Raw genomic sequence first — 20,007 nt, forward strand, 5'->3', positions numbered from 1 at the left:
GAATGAAAAGAAATGCACCAGTGTGACCAAAGTTCAGGTTAGTGATTGACTGCAAGTCATCAGCTGCTGGTAGAAATGAATTCACTTCACATTTTCAAAATATCAAGTAGAAAGTTACTTTAACCCCACAAAAGTGCTCCATAAGTTTTTACATTTCAATGTTCAAGCAAAAAACACAATTAAATCGTTAATCGCAATTATTTGTGACAATTACCGCCCTACCGACCAGCACAATATAAGACATCAGATGAAACCCAATATAGTATGTTCCTGTCTGCAGACATGGGATTGTTCAGTGTACAGAAAAACTACAAATAATTACATTTTGCAGATCTCTTTATGGTTAAGTCCTAAACTAAATGCAAAATTCAAATAATACAAATAAAAAATTAAATACAGATGTGCATCCATTTAGTCACACTGGGTTTCACACAAAATGAATATTGAATGTTGTAAGTGAAGTAGAATACAGTCTGCTGCACTTCAATAACAGAGGGGGATAAAACAATCATGTCACAGGCACAGCAGGCATATTTATTACAAGCTAGATACAGTAGGTAGTTAAACAACAAAGCTTACATGTAGCGGTTTCTTTTGGATAACAATGTTAGAATGAATTAACCACTTCAGCCTGTATACTGTAGCTAAATAGCACAAGCTCACAAGTAGATCTGCCATTTTCTCAATGTTTTATCCCATAATGACATGCCTCCCCCCCAAAAAATGGTGCCCCAGGTTGAAAACAAGTTTAAGAACTAGTAATTCAAGCCACAGCATGATGGCCGAGTTAAGTCTTAAGGAGTTAACCACTTGAACACCAGCATTCCCATTCTGGAGGTAAAATGAGCTAAAAATATAGCAGATTTACAATATATCTGCTAATTTTGGTTGAAGAGATTAGGGTGTAGACGGGGAAAAGTGGTGCAAGTACCGAGACAACTAACTCAGGTCCAGTTTACTACTGTACGTCGATAGGGTTGAAGTGGTTAAACGTTTAAATGCCGTTCCCCTAGCCCTGGTCTTGTGTTCCGTACTTGTAATGCTGTGCTGGAATTTGATAGCAACCATTACCTGAATGCTGTGAGGATCACTCTGACCCCAACCTTTTGTTTTGACACCTGTGGGGAAATTGAAATAAATGCCTGTTGCTCCATTTACTATTCAGCCCGGCAAAATGAATGGCATTCTTTAAGACAGCGATTCCCATCCTGTGGGTGCTCCTTGAAAACGAGATGATACATCTCAAGGGGTTATTCCTAAAAAAATAATTTCTAGAATCCTGTGGGGTCCCACTGGTTGGCCGATATGGCACCTGTGGGGTCCCACTGGTTGGCCGATATGGCAAGTGGTCCCCCAAAGACCAGACCACTAACATCGCGGCTGAATTTTGGCTAAGTGGAGGGCCCAAGGTGATCGGCTAGATTATCGAGTGGACTCTGATCCAGAAAGAGTTTGGGAAACTACCGTTTTAAGAATAACCTCAAGGTTGTCATGTAAGACAGTACAGTAGAGTGTACTGTAAGTGACACCTGTGTTCAGTTTGCAGCAGATAACGTCAGAGCTACACGTAGCTGCAGGCTCAACTATTAGACAACGCTACAATTACACTCTGTACGGCGTGCCTTTTCTGCCACAGTCAGCCAATGACCAACAGCTAATCATAGTAATCAAAACTTCCACCCAAAAGAACAGAAATGTACAGGCATGTTGACTTTATCTGTGAGGGAAATCACAATATTCAGCACAGCATGTCATTATACAGACTTCCAAATGTTTAGATTTCTCAGAAGACATTATTTCCGCTAAAAGCACTCTGCAATAATGGAACACACTCTGGCACGCGATGCATGACAATGTAAAGAGGAAGGCTCCTATTGCAAGTGTGTAATTCTATGCCATTTTCCTTACGGCAGGGGATATCTTGTTTCATGGGGCTGCAAAATGTTATTTTCTTGGCGATTATTCTATAACATAATTGTCTCCATGTTAGTTTGTTCCCAGAGTCCAATAGCCCAAATGTGAGAGGGTCAAAGATGTTTGTCAAATAGGCTGAGCAGAAAGACCACACCGCTCACCCTTCTCAGGGTAAAAAGGTTTCCCTTAGTAACAGACAGAGTGCTTAGTCATCTAGACTTCTCCTGCAAAACCAGACTGCTTAAACACTTCAGCCCTATATGCTAACATACTGTACTTAGTTGACAGAGGGCTCTCTATACCAGTGGCTCAGGGTACCACTGTAAATAACTTTCATACACGGCACTGTTAGATTACTACTTTACAGTACCTTACATTCATGTCAAATATGTAAATCTTTACCCCAGTATGTGACGAGGAAAACTTTAGAGAACATCAGTTTCCATTAGGAGAGAGCGAACATAAACCAAACCCCAGCATCCTTATTCTGGAGGGAACATTCACCAAACTAGCCAATCTACAAGCTCACAACGTGTCACAGCGTTGTGAGCTTTTAAACTCTTTTTGGTGAAGATACATGGTGTAGCCTACTGCAGGCTGAAAAAGATCTTACCAAGTACAGTACATTTTACTAAGTATAAGAGGTTAAACTGGATATTGATGAATTCCAAATATTATCAAAGTTAGTAGAGGGTAGACTGAGGCACCCCTGGACTTGCCCCACGGCACCCACTTTGACAAATTCTTCTCTATACCCTCCATCTTCAACCGCCCTAATTCCCCTCCGTACACCTGTTGTGCTGTTCGCAGAAGCAGCAGATCCAACAAGCTCACAAGGTCACACATTGTGAGCTTGTAGATCTGCTCGCGGAATGTCGGGACAGAAATTACACAGGCCGCTGGGAGCACCATGCAGACCTCAGCTACTGTCATTACTCACAGCATGATTTAAGGGTTCAAGTCGTCCTCTGGCTTAGCTTAGGTGTCCTTTGTAAAAGTGCAGCAATACTGTATACCTGCAACCCGACTCAAAACATGACTTATGCATGTTCACGGAACAATAGACTTTACGCCAAGGTAGAGGAACAAACGAAACCCACTAAAAAGAAACAAATCATAAGCATGCAATGACAAACCGAAAATAGAATGTATGGGTCAGCTGTCAAAACAACTCCAACAAGTGAGTCTTGGTTTACCTCTACACCGGTCCAGTCCACCCCCATTCATTTAGTTGCAGTTAATGAAGCTTGCAGTGCCCGTGGGGGAGGGCTGTGATGTCGTCCAGCGTATCAAATCCAGAGGTCTGTCAGCTTTCACAGGTTCACCAGACTCTACTTTCCTCTCTCACAGACAATCCCATTAGAGCTTCCCTAAGTTCCACCATGGGGCACTAAATCCTACCAGCAACCAGGCAGGCAGGCAGGCAGGCACTGGTGTGTATTGACTGCTGCATACAGCCAGGACAACCCGCCCCCCCCCTCCTCCTCAGTTCCCTCCCCGTGCGTCAGGAACCCTGCCAAGCACAGGGATTCTGTGGATGCACTGAAGTTATGTGGCTTCGCTCACACACACAGTCAAAGAGCTACCAGTGCAGGGGCATGGGGGCCGAGGACAGACTCACTCACTCACTCGCTGACTGTGTCCAGTCAGTGTGGTGGCGTTGTGTTTGGGAGCACAGCGACTTGTTACCTTATCCATGCCGAGCTCACTGCATGGGGAGTGGCCAGGCTCAATCGGCATTCAGGGTTGCTAAGCAGCCAAAGTCCCTCTTTCACGAGAGAATGGCTCAGCCAGTGTTTATTTTCCCCCGCTGAGGGAGAGAAGTGGATATGCAGGGGAAAATGAGAAGAGGACTAGGAGAAAGAGGTTGAACATGAAACGCTACCTTTGGCTACAGATTATGTAGCCAAATGTAACGTTATATTGGGTTTACCGTACATAAAGAAGTGTTATACAGAATGAAAAGTTTCTGTCATGGTAAACAAACATCTCTTACACAGCCTGGGTGGGTGTTCAGTCTGGTGTGAGAGCATCAGTTAAGACCTCTCTAACTCCCACACTATTTCTGCCTAATCCATATAAGGTCCTTATCCTGACAGGTTGTCAATCATGTGCAAAGCACACGTCACCTAAAGAAATTATGTATTCTTTGAGAGGGACATGACAAAGCAAAGTATTTCCAAGTCTATTGCATTACAAGCCAGTGAACCTTGTAATTTTGGAGACCATGCCGCAATTGCCAAATCAATATTTAGATATTGGTGTGGACTTGGCTTTGCTTGCTGCACATTTTCAGCACACAGCAGCCTTTCGACAGCTCAGTATGCACTCTCAACCAGTCAAGAGCTTTAGTCTCATTGGTGTACGCAACTCTACCCACTGTGGTCAACCAATGGACACACAAAAAAACTAAACATTTGATACTTGAAATTCCTGTGAAATTGAGGCAGACTACCCCCAACTGAACTATATTGTTATGCCCTCCTGTTCAAGGTGACTCCGAGTCTACTCTGCGGCAGTGAATTCAGATATAAATGTGAAACAGATGAGCTTCCTCTGGATCCTATCCGCCTACATTAAATTCCAGACCGCACGTGCCCCAGTTGTTCCACAGTTTGGCTCTTGTCAGAAATAGTTATTCTGGCCTCGTCTTCAACTTAAACAGCCTCATTCCATACAGCTTTGATTTCATCTCGCTCCCGCTCTCTGCCTGGCCCTCTCGTGTAATCCAGTGATGCGACAATAACATTGATTATACATACTGTATATATGGTCTCTGTTGGAACCCTCATGTATGTCCAAAACTGGTACTTTTCAGGATTCAAATTTGAAAATAGCAAAAGTGGCAGATCCTCAAGCTAAAAATGTGTTGCTTTGTGCTGCGTTTTGAGCTTGTGGACGTGCTACTTTTGATGCTTTTGTGTGATGCTGTATGATCAAGTAGGGCATTAATTTACACCAAAAACATTTTTTTACCAAGAAGAAAAAACTAAAAAACATGTTTTTACTTTTTAGAACACTACTGTAAAATACTGCTTCAAAGTTGGTACAAAGACTTTTCTTTCCTGTCTGACTTGTATACGGCACTAATTTCCAGACAGTTTTGAGGATCCAATGGAGGTTAGGTTTACTCAGAAGCACGTTTACTCAAAGGCACTTTTTTTATAATTCTGATTGGTTCAATATTTGCAAAACCCACACACATGTAAAGGGGATTGCTGTTTACTGGTGGACACTGGTTTCTGCCCGACAGAACCGATGTATAAAATCATCTCACTGGCTCCAGATGCAATCAAGAACATCATTTCAATAGACAGACAGAATAATGACACAATGCTGCTCTGTGTCCAAAAAGCCCCCAGGCAGGCAGCATGCAGAAAGCCTGCCTGTCCCCTCCCTCCTGGCTGGACCTTTGCCAGGGCTGCCTGGAGCGGCCGTGACAGCCGCCAGAGAGTCACCCAGAGTGGAGCACAGAGACGCCCACACAGAGCCCAGTGCCAGAGATGGCCCACCAAGTAGCAGCAGGGGTAACAGGTCAAGCTGAGGAGGGGGAGATTCCTCACAGCATACCATGGTGACAAAAACACTGGATCACAGGGACAGAGAGCCCTACATGCCCACGAATACCGGAGAAACGTGGCATGGTCTTAAGCAGAGACAATACGAGATGGTAACCAAACCTACCAAATATCATTTTGGTGGTCTTTGCCATGAAAGCGTTTGAGAACTACTGATTTAGAAGACAATTGTAGAATTAGCCTCAGGTATTAATGGGCTAAGGAAAAAAGGCAACCTGCTTGGCATGTGCAGCAAAGAAAATAATATTTTCTGTAAACATTTTCTCAAACATTGTCATGTCGAGGAGGTCTGCGGACTCCATCTGCAAGGATTTTGTGCAGGGGACCACCATAAAAGATTTGTGATACACATTTTCAAATGTCCACAATGTTTTCACAATTCTTCAAGATTGTTTTCCAAATGTTTTTTTTTTAAATGGGCAATCTACAAGCTGACAGTGCGTTGAGAACTTGAGATACAGTACAGCACATTGCAAGCTTAATCATTGAGATTGTTGTTAATTCATGAAGAGGTTTCTTTTTTACTTTAAAGAATATACAAAAACATTGATGTAGGAAACAAAATGAAGGAGATAGTTACTCACGAACCATAAAAAGTGTCCGCGACCCACAAATGGGTCCCGACCCAGTGTTTATCCTTCGTAATTACTCAAACGTGCTTATCAGATGTTTTTATTTTGCATTTACCAATTCAGGTTTCATTCTATTCATCCTGAGCCCACACCAGGGTTTGTAAGCAGGAAACACATACAGTAAGTGTATGTGAACAGCAGTCCATGACCAATGTTGCCAGATTTTGAGAGAGAAATAAGCAGCCTGGGTCTATGAGAACAAGCTCAAAAGAAGCGACAATGGCTACATGAGCACTTTAAACCTATACACACATTATCTACAAACTAGTGAGCTTGTACGTGTAGATCCATTTAAAAAATAAATACTCTCAGATGGGGAGGTATGTGGATAAATACATTAATTTGGTCCTTGACATGCAACTGTTGGAGAACTGGTTTAAAATATAAATACAAAAAAAGTCCAAATAACTAAACAATACCAAAAACTTCAACCTGCAACAACCAATAATATAAAAGCAACTTCACAGAAAGACAAGCCCAAAGTCGCTTACAATAAGCAGACATGGCAACGGCGTCCATGACCCAAGGTAAAGTCAGTGTATTTGAAGCATGCGAGGCAGGATCCTCTTTCAACCCATGAGGTCAGAGCACCCTGGAGGTGTTCTATTTAAGACTCAGTGCTTCTCAAAGTGGGGTCCGGGGACCCCCAGGGGTCCTTGGGGGGCTTCCAGAGGGACCCCAGATAAATGATGAATAGTTGGGAACCAGATGGACCCTCTTGTTTCTGTAACTGGGTGTGTTCAAAATGGACCTGTGAGTTTGAGTTGTAGCCTACAATCTCAAGAATTATGGTTGTCCATGGTCTAATGCAAAGTGGGGTCCGCCGGGGACCCCCAAGGCCTATCGCTACATCAGCCATTTTCAAATGTTCACATGCTTTGAAAAGGTTTGAATATTTGACATTTTAACACCACAAATCTTGAAAAAAAAATATATTTTCAGATGGGGGTCCGCGGCCAAATACACATTAATTTAGGGTCCTTGACTAGCTCTGTTTCATAGCGTTAAAAGGAGAACTGCTATGGACCAGACAGAGTCCTTGTCTTGACATGAAAAAGTTTAAGAACCACTGTTTTTAAATGGCCCACCACCACCCATGGACCCCTCTGACCAGTGTGTGTATCTCTCTGACAGTGTGTGCGCGCGCGCGCGCGCGCGCGCGCGCACACACACACGTGTGTGTGTGTGTGTGTGTGTGTGTGTGTGAGCTCCCATCAAATAGCTAGCCTATAATTAGATTACAGACATAAACATGTAGTAAAAGGAAGAGGAAGAGAAGGGTGGTGTATAAATAGTTGTAAGTAAGCCAGTACATCGTTTTAAAAATAAGATACTCACTCCTATCATGCCATCTTTAGAAAAGGGTGTCAATAATATTGCAGTTGGCTGGCCACTCACTCACTTGGGGCAGTGTTAGAAAAAGTAAAACGAAGCGGTATTAAACACAATAACTGAAATCTCTTAACAGAACATTGCAATGCAATACTTTTCTATCCAACCAACCATGCACTTCTGCTGGTGTCCTTGTAATTCTTGATAGTTATTTAGGCAGTGGTGTAAAAGGTACTAAGATATTTTATGTTTTTTTAAGTAAAAGTATCAATACTGCTGTGTAGAAATATGGTTACAAGAAAGGGTCTGGAATTAAGAATGTACAAAAGTATTGGTATCAAAAGTACCAAAAGTAGAAAGTAGGCTACTCATTATGCAGAATGTCACATTTCACTTTTCAAACGTATAAAAAACCTATATGAAAATAGCAGATCTACAAGCTCACAATGCGTCACATCGCAACATTGTGTGCTTGTAGATCTGCCATTTTCAAATGGCTGAAATGTATGTAGGATTAAAGTGGTTAATGTGTGTTTTGTAGGTAATCAAAATCTACAAAGTAACTTAATAAAGTTAAAGCAAAAGTACTAACTATTATGTGCCTCTTAAATGTAGTGGAGTAGAGGTAAAAGTACAGAAAATTGGAAATGCTCAAGTAAATTACAAATACCTAAAAATTGTACTCAAGTACAGTAGTATTTACTTACACCACTGGTTCCTTAGGCCTGGCAGAGTAGTTATTCAGGGGTCCAGTGAGGAACTTTCACACAGTCACCAATAGATGGCAGTGAAGAGCTATAGTCTGTAATTAGAAATATCACCAATCACATTTTACCTGATTGAAAAGTCGGTAACAAACAGTTGTCCAAAAGTTGTCGACACAGAATTGGAGTGAAACACACACAAACAAACAAAACACTTCATTAAATGTGCTAAACGACTCGATACGATATGTTTTTTTTACTGACATCTACAGCATAGTAGGCCTACTGTGTTCTATTCGTCTGTCATTCAATGTTATATGAGATACTTTAATGGTTTCCTGTGGAACCTTGTACCAGTGAACTGTACCGTTATGAAACTGTACCTTTTCCTATGCAAACTTCTAAGAAAGTCTTCAATCAATCAATCAATCAATCAATGCCTGTGTTGCTTTCAAATGCCACAACAAGTTTAGTTTGACAACGACATAAAGTTGTAATTCAATCAACTTACATTCTCGGGGTGAATTTGTTTTATCCGTGAATGACTTCTTGTTGGGGATATTGTACGGCAGGCAAACATGTGCACACACTGTCGATACTCTATTCTGAAGACTGAGCATGACTAGTAGCCTATAACAGGTGTAAGTGATTAGGAGGTCTCAGCTCACCTGGTGGTGGTGAATGAAATGCTGCTCTGGTCCATGCTCTGGTGGTCCTCTCCGGCCACGTCACGTGATGAGGGGGGTGGGGGGTCGGGTGATTGGTTGCATAGGGTACAGTTTCATGACAGTACAGTTCACTGGTTGGTACAAGGTCACGGTCAAATGAAAGGATGTCCTGGAAAGCTTGGTGAAATATTTACACAGGAATCCTTTCAGGGGGTTCAGGGGGCATGCCTCTGCTTTTGCATAAAACATAAATTATGGCCGGTGGGGATATGTATTTTTATCCTTGCTTCCGGTCAAAACAGACTGAATTAAATATGCATTTCCTTTTGGGGAATGCAGTCTGCCATATAACAAAAGTTAATAATTAACCACATTAACCCTGGCTTCCCTTCCCTACTTTGGGCAAATGTGTAAAATGTTTCAGAATTATTTTACAATTCCATACATTACTTGAAAAAAATTCAAATAATAGCAGATGTACAAGCTCACAACATTTGGTGGTACTGTTTGATGCACTGTGAGCTTGTAGATTTGTCTTAAAACAACGTAGGCTATATAATAGACAATTGTAGGGCTTAAAGGTGCTGAAGTGATAGCTTGTGGTTGAAACATTTATTTTGTTAAAAGTTTATGGCTATTTGTTCTGATAGTAGTCTATCATTGCTAGTGTTTGTTCGGTAAGGGGTCTCCCTGACGGCTCTCCAGCTCTTAAATAAACAAGGAGATCATGCACCAATCTCATCCAATGTCTGCTTCAGTGACTCAGATCTCAAAGCTAAAACCATCTTACTTGACCCCATTAAATCAATTCCTGCAAGCACCAACTAACTCCAATAGTACTGTCCGTTTGATCAACCATTTTCTCTCAATAATGGGAATGCTTGACATCGCTGTAGGTATTTCTTTGAATGATACCATGATTTTATTTTATTTTTTTATTATTTCAAATCTGGATTTACAATAGTTAAATACTCACATTATCATAAACCATATGGTGGCAGGAAAGCAAACATTATGTACAATGTCAAAAGTGCATTCTGTTTAAAAAAGAAAGAAAGAAAAATGACATAATAGGCATGTTGAGCGGCACCCTACGAGGGGAGCCACCTCTCCTCTCGCATCCAGGGAGCCAGATTCACTCAAGATCAGGCTTGACTTGACACAACCGTCAGTCTCTAGTTCATAGATTAATACAAATCTAATGTACTGATTTTACATCATAATATAATTTATTTTCTTTTTTTACATTTGTATGGCAAAAAAGAACTTGTGTAACTGAGCTTGGTGAGAATGAAACATCAGTCTTTGAGCAGAAAAGAAAAGAAAATAGAGGGTTTGTTGTCATCAGCAAAAGTCATCATTTAGTCAGGGGATATCTTCAGAAATGGTGCCAAATCGTGAAATAAATTCCTTACCAAAACATTACTTCACCAATGTGTTTGTAAAGGTGTCTAGTAACACATCTCACAAAGACTGAAATTCAGTTTCCCTAGGAGAATCCGTTACAGCTGATATGTATTCTCCTAGGGAAACTGAATTTCAGTCTTTGTGAGATGTGTTACTAGACACCTATACAAACACATTGGTGAAGTAATGTTTTGGTATGGAATTTATTCCAGGATTCTTTAAGATATCACCTGACTAATTCCAATACTCACATTTCTCCCTGTCGTCCTGCATGGCAATGTTACGGTGACATTTGCGAGCTATCTTTTGGGCCTCGCATAACACACGTTGAGGTCTTTGCCTTGCAAATATGTGGCCTGAATACCACTAGGTTTAACTTTGTTAAATTAACAGCATACAGCAGTGATTTACGTTCAGCCGTTACGTGAAGTCCAACAAGATGGTCACATATTTCGGCGGGTCAACAATTTCAGCGTAACACAGACATGCCAGAGGTCCGAGGAGGTGAGGAGGCAGAAATGTGAGTGTTGAAGTTTGGCTCTCGAGTTGGTTGTTAGATGAAACACACATGCACGGCAAAACCTTTAACTCCGAGGCTAAAAACCGACCTTTGTGGGGAACACACACTGGTGTTAGTCGAGTCACAATATTGTATTATCCTCAGTGATTTTACGAGGATCGCCGTACAGAGTAATTAAGCTTAATTCATAAGTTAATTTATCATTTATATACGTATATATCTAGATGCTGACAACATGTCACATTAGGTTGTTGTAGATCAGCTCTTGTTTTACTTAGAAATTGAGCTTTGTTGTTGGATCTGAAACTACACAGAATGCCATGTACAGCTTGCATGTCCAATCCAACCAGGGATTAATACATTATTTTTGTTTATCTAAGAGAAAAAGCAAGACATTGAAGTCTAATTATGCTCTATTGCATGCCAAAACGTGATGCATTTTTGATTCTACATCAGCTATTTTCAGGGTGCGACTAAATATGAATGGGGCTTAACAGCGTCAAAAGAAATCAGTAACATCTGAGTGGTTCATTATGGTATGAATCACCTACAGTACATACTGCAGCTGTGTGGTGTTCATGAGACGAGACAAGCGTGTTCACTAGCGAGATAGGGCTGGGCAATTAACCGGAAATGTATCAAAACATTCACAACCAATAACAGACGAAATCTTGATCATATGGGTTAGCATTTTTTTATGCCTTTTATATCACTGAATCGACACAAAATATTTCATAATCAACTAAATCAATTAGTCTGATTAGCCACTTAACGCTGTATCATACTTCATTGCACAATGGCGGAGTGCGCTTGTAGATCTGTTATTTTCACTATATCTTTAATAGTCGTTAATCAATCATAATCAATGTCTGAAATAATCGTGACATTGATTTGAAGTCATATCGCCCAGCCCTATTATGACAGTGGTTCTCAACCTGTGGGTCGGGACCCAAATTATTTTGGGGGGTCCCCAGATGATTAACTTCTCACTCAACAGTAAACAAACCAACATAAGATTTGAGTGTGTAGAGGGTATCTGCACATTTCTAAAGTGACAATTTAAGGACTTCTTAATACCTCTAAAATGACAAATGAAACACTGGCCAAATTGTCAAATATTAGAGGCAGAAAGGCGTTGTGAGCATGTAGATCTGCCATTTTCACAATAGAACCGTGTTATACAAAATGTAATGCCTCAACTCTTAGTGCTCGTCAGGGTGTGGGGGGTCCCCAGTTCAAATATGATTATTTTGGGGGTTGCGGCTTGAAAAGGTTGAGAACCACTGTATTATGAGACATGACTGGTCCAGAGATGTTTAAGAGGAGATGGATGCTGTGTCCATCGCTATGGGAACTGTGTGGGGGGGGTGTCTCCGTGTCCAGACGACAGGTCAAAGTTCACGCCACTGAGGAGGAGGAGCCAGGAAGGAGGGCTTTATGAATGTTCCAGCAAGGAGAGTGGTGTTTTCCCTTTGTGTTTCAACATGGTGGGAGAGAACTTCTCCCTCCCTACCTCTTCTCTCTCCGACTCTCTCTCTCTCTCCGTCTCTTCGTCGTCCCGTCGTCTCATTTCTTGACGCAGCTCGGCCAGCTGAGACCCCCGCAGGAGGCGGAGACGATGATGTAGAGGACCACCTTGAGGAGCACAGAGAGGAGCCTCGTTTTTGTCCATGCTAAACCCTAAATCCCTAAACTTCTTTGCCTTTTATTACTATTTTGAAAAACTTTTTTAAATAGTTCAAATAGCTGATATACAAGCTTAAACATTTTTTTCTAAACGGTAAAAAGGCAAAGAAGTTTAGGGTTTAGCTTGGCAAAAATAGGGCCCCATGTCTTTGACCCATTAAGACCTGCGGACGACTCTACTAATGTCTTCTAAATGCTCAAAACTCCAAAACGATATGTATTTATATTTGATTTATTTATTTATCTATCGGGGACAATGCAGTTAGCCAGAAGCTCATTTTCATCTGTAGTCCCTGTAAAGAGTGGTGGTGATACAACTATCCATACAAAAACACTACAATACAAGTAAACATAGTTAATGGGAAAGAACAATTATAGTCAAATAGTGACACCAGGCAGTGACACAGTATTTGGCTGCCGACTCCCCCCATTTCAAACTATTTTGTTCCAGGGACCCCCCAGAAGCAAAGATTTGAGTTCAAAATGTTTTAATATTTATATTATAATTAAAAAATATACCTATCCTATTCAAAGATTTTCAAGTTAAATGTTTTTAATAAGGAATAGCAGATCTACAAGCTGGTAGTATGGCAAAAAGTGACAGGCTATGAACTTATATATCTTGTCATATCTGCTATTTTTGAATAGCCAAAGTATCCACAAGTTTCCTATGCTCCATGATTTCTTGCGTGACACTTCCTGTTCCTCTTGGCTGTTTGATTCTGACTAATCTCTCAAGAACAGTCCGACTGAGCAGTTCAAATGAAAAGGAACAAAACAGTAGAGGTCGCTGTTTCCCCTTTTCTTTAACTTTGTTAAGTGATTTGAATCAGCTGTGTGGAGGAAGTGAAGCCCACATTAACACACTCCCTTTGCCCCAGTAAGCTCCTTGGGAAACTTGTGGATAAAATAAATTTTTTTTTGCTCAAAAATAAAATGACAGATGCTTTCCCGGGCTTAATGGGATGAAATATTACACTATAATCCAGTGGTGTTCAAACAGTTTCATGTCAAGAGTCAAGACACCCACATTTATATGTATTTGGCTGTGGACCCCCATCTCCCATTTTAGCGTCTGCATACTAAAAAGAAAGCGGTCACCCTGCTGTACTGGAACCACGAGGGTTCCACTTCTTAGAGGAAGTAGCCTCGCATCCGCTTGTGGTTTCCAATCTTTCTAAAGCCCGACCAATGCCAGATTTGTTCAGATGCCGACACCGATTTGAGAGTCTAATCAAAACATTTATTAAACCTTTTCTTGTTAAATAGAAAAATCAAAAATAGTCGCTCTGTGACGCTTTGTGATTTTGTAGAGCTGCTGTTTTTGAACGTAAAAAAAAAAAAAATCAGAAAGCTTTGAACATTTCTGCCTATAAAAACATGGTTAAAAGAGGAATGCCTTTCTGTTGATACTCACCAGACACACCAGGACTATGACCAGCGTTAGCTTAAGGTTCTTCATGCACATGGCACGAGCCAGATTCCTACTGGTCGTCTTAAACGTCACCGACTGAAAGAATAAATAAGAAGTTCAGGTCTGTGGCTACTACATCCAGGAGGTATCGCCATGTTGGCTTGTGGTAAGAAATATAATAATAATCATGAGTGGAAAATAATATTACGAGAAACACAAAGATATAGGGAGAGTGTTTTTTGCAGGTCTTTCAGTCTGAGTGTATCAAAAAGGCAACTGGGTTAAGGCAGTGGAAGCTTGTGATTGGCTGCACGGAGGTGACTAAAGTCGGGGGTACAGGGGTAACTACTTGCAACCGCAGGCCTTAAACCTAACCTTTACCCTAACCCCCTTGGCCCTAACCTCAGTAAAACTAATGCTGGTGAATGCTAACCTGGTGAATGCTAACCTGGTGAATGTTAAACTGGTCGGACCAACGGTGCTTAACACAGTTGCTTTTTTGATACACTCGGACTGGAACCAAATGGACCATGTACACTTTTGTGCAGCACTTGTATGAGGAAGTAGGGCACGAATTTACAAAGCAAAACCATAAAGCTGAAATACAGAGATAAAAGTTTTCTGCCCACAGCATGCAACAATATAAAACACATGTCAGGGTCATAAACTGTCAGTAAACGGTCTTCATGAAATACGATACAAACAAACAACTCACCGAATCAACCAGGTTTTCCGTCTTGTCAATCAGCAGCTCTAGCTTCTCTCCTCTCTGAGCCACCAAGTCTGCAGACAAAATACACAATATTGATGTTCCAATCTCTCAAACACTGCCTTTAATTACTGTTACGGAGGCTTTCACCTCATATGGTTTGTTTGATATGTCGCATAGTTACACACTAGGTTTGTTTGTCTGAGTCCTGGTTGTTACGGTTACTCCTAGTTAGCATTTGTTTTGTTTTTGTTTTTTTAGGTTTTTAGAACTTTGATTATATTGTGTTTTTTCTAGATAGATATCCATTTGCATTTGTTATATTGTTGATGATGTACTGACATATTATATTGTTTATTATTGTGATGTTATCTGCTTATTGTAAGTCGCTTTGGATTAAAAGCGTCTGCTAAATGCCTAAACTGTAAACTGTAAACTGTAAACTCCTTTGGCTTGTTGGTCAAGGTGTTTGAATTACAGCAGGAGTGCAATTCCTAGTCATGGACATGACAACTGCTGTGTGGATCTGTCTGTGTCTTGACGTACGGAAGCTTCAAACTGATAACCGACACTTGTTGCTGTGTGATGATGACAGGGCGTAATGCACTACCAATCGGACAATGAAGCCAAGAACAGGGACAATGTGTGGTTTGGTCGGTAGTCTCTGCCCACCACCGCAGAGGTTGTGGGCTCGAATCCAGCATGATGCATTCGGCTTTGTCGGGCACCTATGCGAACACAATTGGCCCGTGTTTGGGGAGGGAAGGGTGGTATTGGTCATTGCGTGTATTCCTAAAGGAGCGGGAGGAGTAAGCTGAAGGCTCTAAGTCCTCCCGGTGGGGACTCCTCACTGGCAGGTGAGTCAGTAGGTTACAACAGCAGTGAAATGTGTGTGGGGAGGAATAGATTGACGTAACGACTAAATCGGGGAGAAAAAGGGGGATACCGCAACAGTGACTCACCTATGTTCCGTACCATGATACCTTTCAGGTCGTCAACTTGCATCTGGGTCTCTGTCAGACGATCAGACCCCCGGGGATCCGAGTGGTGTTTCTGATGGGGGGACACAACGGTGGGAGACACAGTTTAAACAAAGGTGAGGGTAGTTGGTTGTTGGATGGACAAATGGCCATAATGACAGATATTAAGAACGATAAGTCAATTAATTGTACAGATCTAGGGACTTTTTATTCCACTGGTTTTTAAGTGTTCTACAGAAGTGATTCTCAAAAGTGGGGTCCGTGGGCAGCTTTCAAGGGATTCCCCAATTAAATCACTGATGATCGAACCTGCAACAAATTATTGATAGTTGGGAAGCAAATGGACCGTTACAGGTCTGTAACTCTGAGAGTATACAATTGGAATTGTACACTCTCAGAGTAAACTGAAAATATTGTAATTAAAAAATGTCTGAGATCCATTGTTCAACAGAACACAGGAAAACACAAGCAGAAATAAGTACACGCAGCGTTAAGAGAAAACAGAACAGAAAATGAATATATATCCAGCTTTCAAACTGGCATCTGTTACATGCATGACTTGCATTTCAAGTCTCCCCCGAGGTAGAGAGAAGTCACATGCAGACCTCACATGCTCCCTGTTCATCCTAATCCCTTTGCATTGTCGACAGACTCACCATCTGAGCGGCGAGCGTGGAGGAGAACTCGCTGTTCATGGCGTACGGCAGCGCGGTCTGCGCCCGCGAGCCATACGTCGTCTGGAAGCGCTTCTTCACGTCGCTGAGGAAGCTGAACGCACGCGACCTCTCAAAGTCCTACCGCACAAGCAAAAGACCAACTTAACAACTTAAAGGTGCTCCAAGTGAATTCTTTTTGTTAAGACAAGTGTTAAAATAGCTCTCCATTTCCCATAATGGCCATTGCTATAGTGTTTATTCAGTAACAGGGGTCTACCCTACTCTAAAGCACAAGATTTGAAGCTGATGAGTTCTCTCTCCTGATTGGATGAAATCGGTGTCCCACCTGAAAATTTATTTTCGGTTACTAAAGAGCTGGGGAGACCCCTGTTACTGAACAAGCAACGTTTGTTGTTGTTGATTTAATACAAAGATATAACACATGCAGTACTAAACCCTATATCATTTGTCATACAATGAATAGTGAAAACAGCTATCTACAATCTGAGCTTGGAGGTCATTTTATTGTCACTTTATGCTTATAAATGACCCAAAATATGGACACCATGTGCACAAACTTCAGTGGTTAATTCCAGAATACAGAAACTCAATAAGTCTCTTATTATCGAATCAATCAGTCAAACCACACAATCTCACTAAAGTGTCGTACTCACATCGTCTGTGATGCCCAGGTATATGATTCTGTCATGACAGATGTAATGGAACAGATAGCTGAAATAATGAAGAGGAAACCATTTCAATCAAGTGCAGGGAACCAGAAGCAGAAAATTATGTTGACAAGAAATGCACTTGAAAATCTCGAGAATGCAGGTGGGTCACGTTCCCATTCTGTCTATTCTGCCATTTCTGCCCAATTCTTAGACGTTCCTATTCTATCAGTCGGTGTCTGGCTACAACCTTGAACAATTGCTGCTGGAACAACACAGCTGATCATGTGTAATGATAGTGTCAGTTATGTGACTGAATAGAACTGTTTTGACTGAGAATGACTGAGTGTTACGGTATGTTTGTGTCATTATGCATTACGGTATGTTTGTGTCATTATGTTGTAATAATGTCCATTCAAACTGAGGAGTCATGCTCCTGTGTGAGTGTGTGTGTGTGTGTGTGTGTGTGTGTGTGTGTGTGTGTGTGTGTGTGTGTGTGTGTGTGTGTGTGTGTATACATACATTTAAAAACAACACAACAGGAGTTGACCCACAATGCTTTCCAATTGAGGTTGACTAACAAAACATGATAACTAAGACTCAAATTTAAAACACAAGTTAAGAGAAACTGTGTGCGTGCATGCCTGCATTTGGGTACGTCCACATATCTCACAGCAGATGCATTGATGATGCATCCACTCCCATGTTAAGGGAAAAACCCAGAAGAGGCGTTAGGTCTGTGATCGAAGAGGCATTATGCCGTTTGCGGGGTCAGCTCAAGGCTTGAATACAGGTTCATGGCTGAACCATGACTCGGTACTAGAGACACTCACTAACCAATGGGACAGACCTAAACTCTGGAAGAACGTCACTTTGTTGACACACCCGCTCAAGTGTGAAGGTTCAAAGGTAAGGGAGTAATGTCGCTATAGGAAGAGGAATTTGGCCTCCTTACGAGCCAGATGTCTGAGCGTACCCTACCTGCCGTGGCTGTAGGTCAGTTTGTTGTTCTCGGAGGGGATCTTGGCCAGGATCTGTTCGGTCACCTCCAGGAAGTTGCCGCCGCACCAGGCGTGCTTGGCCAGGATGGTGGTCCCACGCGCCACCACAGCAAACAGGATCGCCATGGCAACTACAGGCTGGCCCCGGGTTTTCAGGTGAAAACGCTTAACGTTGTGATCTCACTGTGACAATAATGATGATGATCAGGACCGGAGAGGAGAAGAATGGGACAGAAGAATGGCGATGTAACCGGAGAGCAGCAGCACGAGACACACATATTGAGTGTAAGAGAGAGATAGAGAGACAGAGACAAGGAGAGGAAGACAGAGGGAGAGAAAGAGACAATGAGAGTGAGATAGGAAGAGTGAGGCAGAGACAGAGAAAGGGAGAGGAAAGGACAGAGAGAAAGCGAGGTAAACAAAAGGAAGGAAGGAAGAGAGAGAGAGAACCAAAGAGAGGAGTGGATGGATGTATAGATCGAGAAGAAAGAGTGAAAGACAAACAGATTAGCAAAGAGGTCTTCAACAGGGGGTCCTCAGAGTTACTACAGGAGGTCCGCCAAATCTTTGTGTGATCATATTTGATCACTTGAACCCTAGCATCCCTATTCTTAGTGGAACAAGAAATAGGCACAGAGGTTTGGTGTAGAGGGAAAAGAAGAGCAGACTAGTAGTAGTAGGTAGGCTATTGACAGTTCAAGCGGTTAAATATATGAAAATAGTAAATACACATTAATCCAACCTACACGGTTGATAGTGCTGTCAAGTCTAAACTGTATAAGAAATAATCCATGTACACATACATGTTTAATCTGCAACCAAATTTATACGATAAGTAGTGGGGGTCCCTGCTTCATCTCTCTCAGAGCTAAGGGGTCCTTGGCCTTAAAACGTTGAGGACCCCTGGATTAACCGAAAGAGGAAGTAGAGAGAGAGAGAGAGAGAGAGAGAGAGGAAGAGAGAGACACTGGGTTGATTTATCAGTTGTACCACCATGTTAGGAAACATCAAAAACGAATCTAACAGTTATAGATCTAAAAAAAAAACTGTTAATATTAAAAGCAAACCAGGATCAAAACAATGCTAACTGTGGTGCCACCAAGTAGTTAGTTAGTTACTACTAGTAAGCAAAATGAGACAGTGGAATGTGAAGAAAAACAACAACAACATGGCTAGCTTAGTTTAGCTACCATCACAGGAAGACAACAGACTAAGAGAGATATACAAATACCTTGGACGTTTCTGGGTGTCGTTCAGAGAGTGTGAGCTAATGTTCCATCAACATTTAAATACATCCAGGGGCTGCTAACAGCAGCAGGCTAAAATAATACCTGCTGCTAGTAATGCTAATCCTTTACGAGTGACTTCTGCTTTGCTTTGCTAATCATTACTCGGCAGGCACAGGCAGCCTCCTGACGCAGACTCTGCCTCTCCTGGGAAATGTAGTTCTTTAGGGACACGCCCAGCCTTTGGCCCAAGGGACAATAAAAAGCTTGCGAACTACAATCGCATAAGGCTTCCGGTCAAGCGGTTTGAAACGTCACATGTTTTTTCCTGTGGGATTTATGGTTCTTTGAAGTGAGCTGGATCTCTGGGATCCGTTCCTTTCAAAGAGCCGTTCAAAATCAAAAGACTGTCTCATTTTAGTTACTTTGTAGATTTTGCTACGATTACAAATAACATAAGGCTACTTAAACCCTATATACATTTCTGCCATATATACATTCTGCCATTTGAAAATAGCCGATCTATAAGCTCACAATGTGTCGCTTTGCAACACATTGTAGATCCGCTATTTTCTAAAGTTTTTTCTACATTTTATTCCTTGGAAAACATTCTGTATAATCATGAGTACGTTCTAATATTGGTACTTTAAGCCAAGGACATTTTGATACCAAATACTTGTGTAGCCTACTTTACATTTTGAATCCAAACTTCTACTTGTGGCAGAGTATTTCAACATAGCATTATTGATACTTTTACTAATAAGTAAAGAATTTTAGTACTTTTTATACCACTGTGTTCATTAGAAAGGGACGGCTCCCAGGGCTATACTGCGAACCGGATCCCATCGTTCATTTCAAAGAGCCGTTCAAAATACTCGATTCGTTCGCGAACGTCCCGTCTCCACTGTATGT

General features: G+C 41.6%; 1 protein-coding gene and 1 long non-coding RNA gene across 2 annotated transcripts in view; both read right to left on the minus strand.

Annotated features, from left to right (window-relative positions):
• LOC308301613 overlaps positions 1–20,007 on the minus strand; it is a 418,458-nt gene that overhangs the window by 392,517 nt on the left and 5,934 nt on the right. The window lies entirely within an intron of this gene.
• Positions 9,833–19,246, minus strand: sybl1 (synaptobrevin-like 1). The gene is made up of 8 exons (XM_080745509.1): positions 19,101–19,246; positions 17,850–18,052; positions 16,875–16,932; positions 16,201–16,338; positions 15,527–15,617; positions 14,571–14,638; positions 13,859–13,951; positions 9,833–12,390 (listed from the first exon to the last, which is right to left on the minus strand). The coding sequence occupies exons 2-8, from the start codon at positions 17,993–17,995 to the stop codon at positions 12,322–12,324; spliced, it is 663 nt and encodes a 220-aa protein (XP_080601635.1). The 5' UTR covers positions 17,996–18,052; positions 19,101–19,246; the 3' UTR covers positions 9,833–12,321.

This window comes from Nannobrachium achirus, assembly GCF_963921795.1.
Source record: "Nannobrachium achirus genome assembly, chromosome: 17".
Taxonomy (NCBI): Eukaryota; Metazoa; Chordata; class Actinopteri; order Myctophiformes; family Myctophidae; genus Nannobrachium; species Nannobrachium achirus.

What these genes read in the sequence shown, in the direction of transcription:
- sybl1 (XM_080745509.1), bottom strand. Translation starts at nt 17,995, where the DNA reads ATGGCGATCCTGTTTGCTGTGGTGGCGCGTGGGACCACCATCCTGGCC. An exon ending in CTGACCTACAGCCACGGCAG is followed by an intron (nt 16,933 to 17,849) that starts GTAGGGTACGCT and finishes TCATTATTTCAG; the next exon opens with CTATCTGTTCCATTACATCT. An exon ending in TATCATGGTACGGAACATAG is followed by an intron (nt 14,639 to 15,526) that starts GTGAGTCACTGT and finishes TTTTGTCTGCAG; the next exon opens with ACTTGGTGGCTCAGAGAGGA.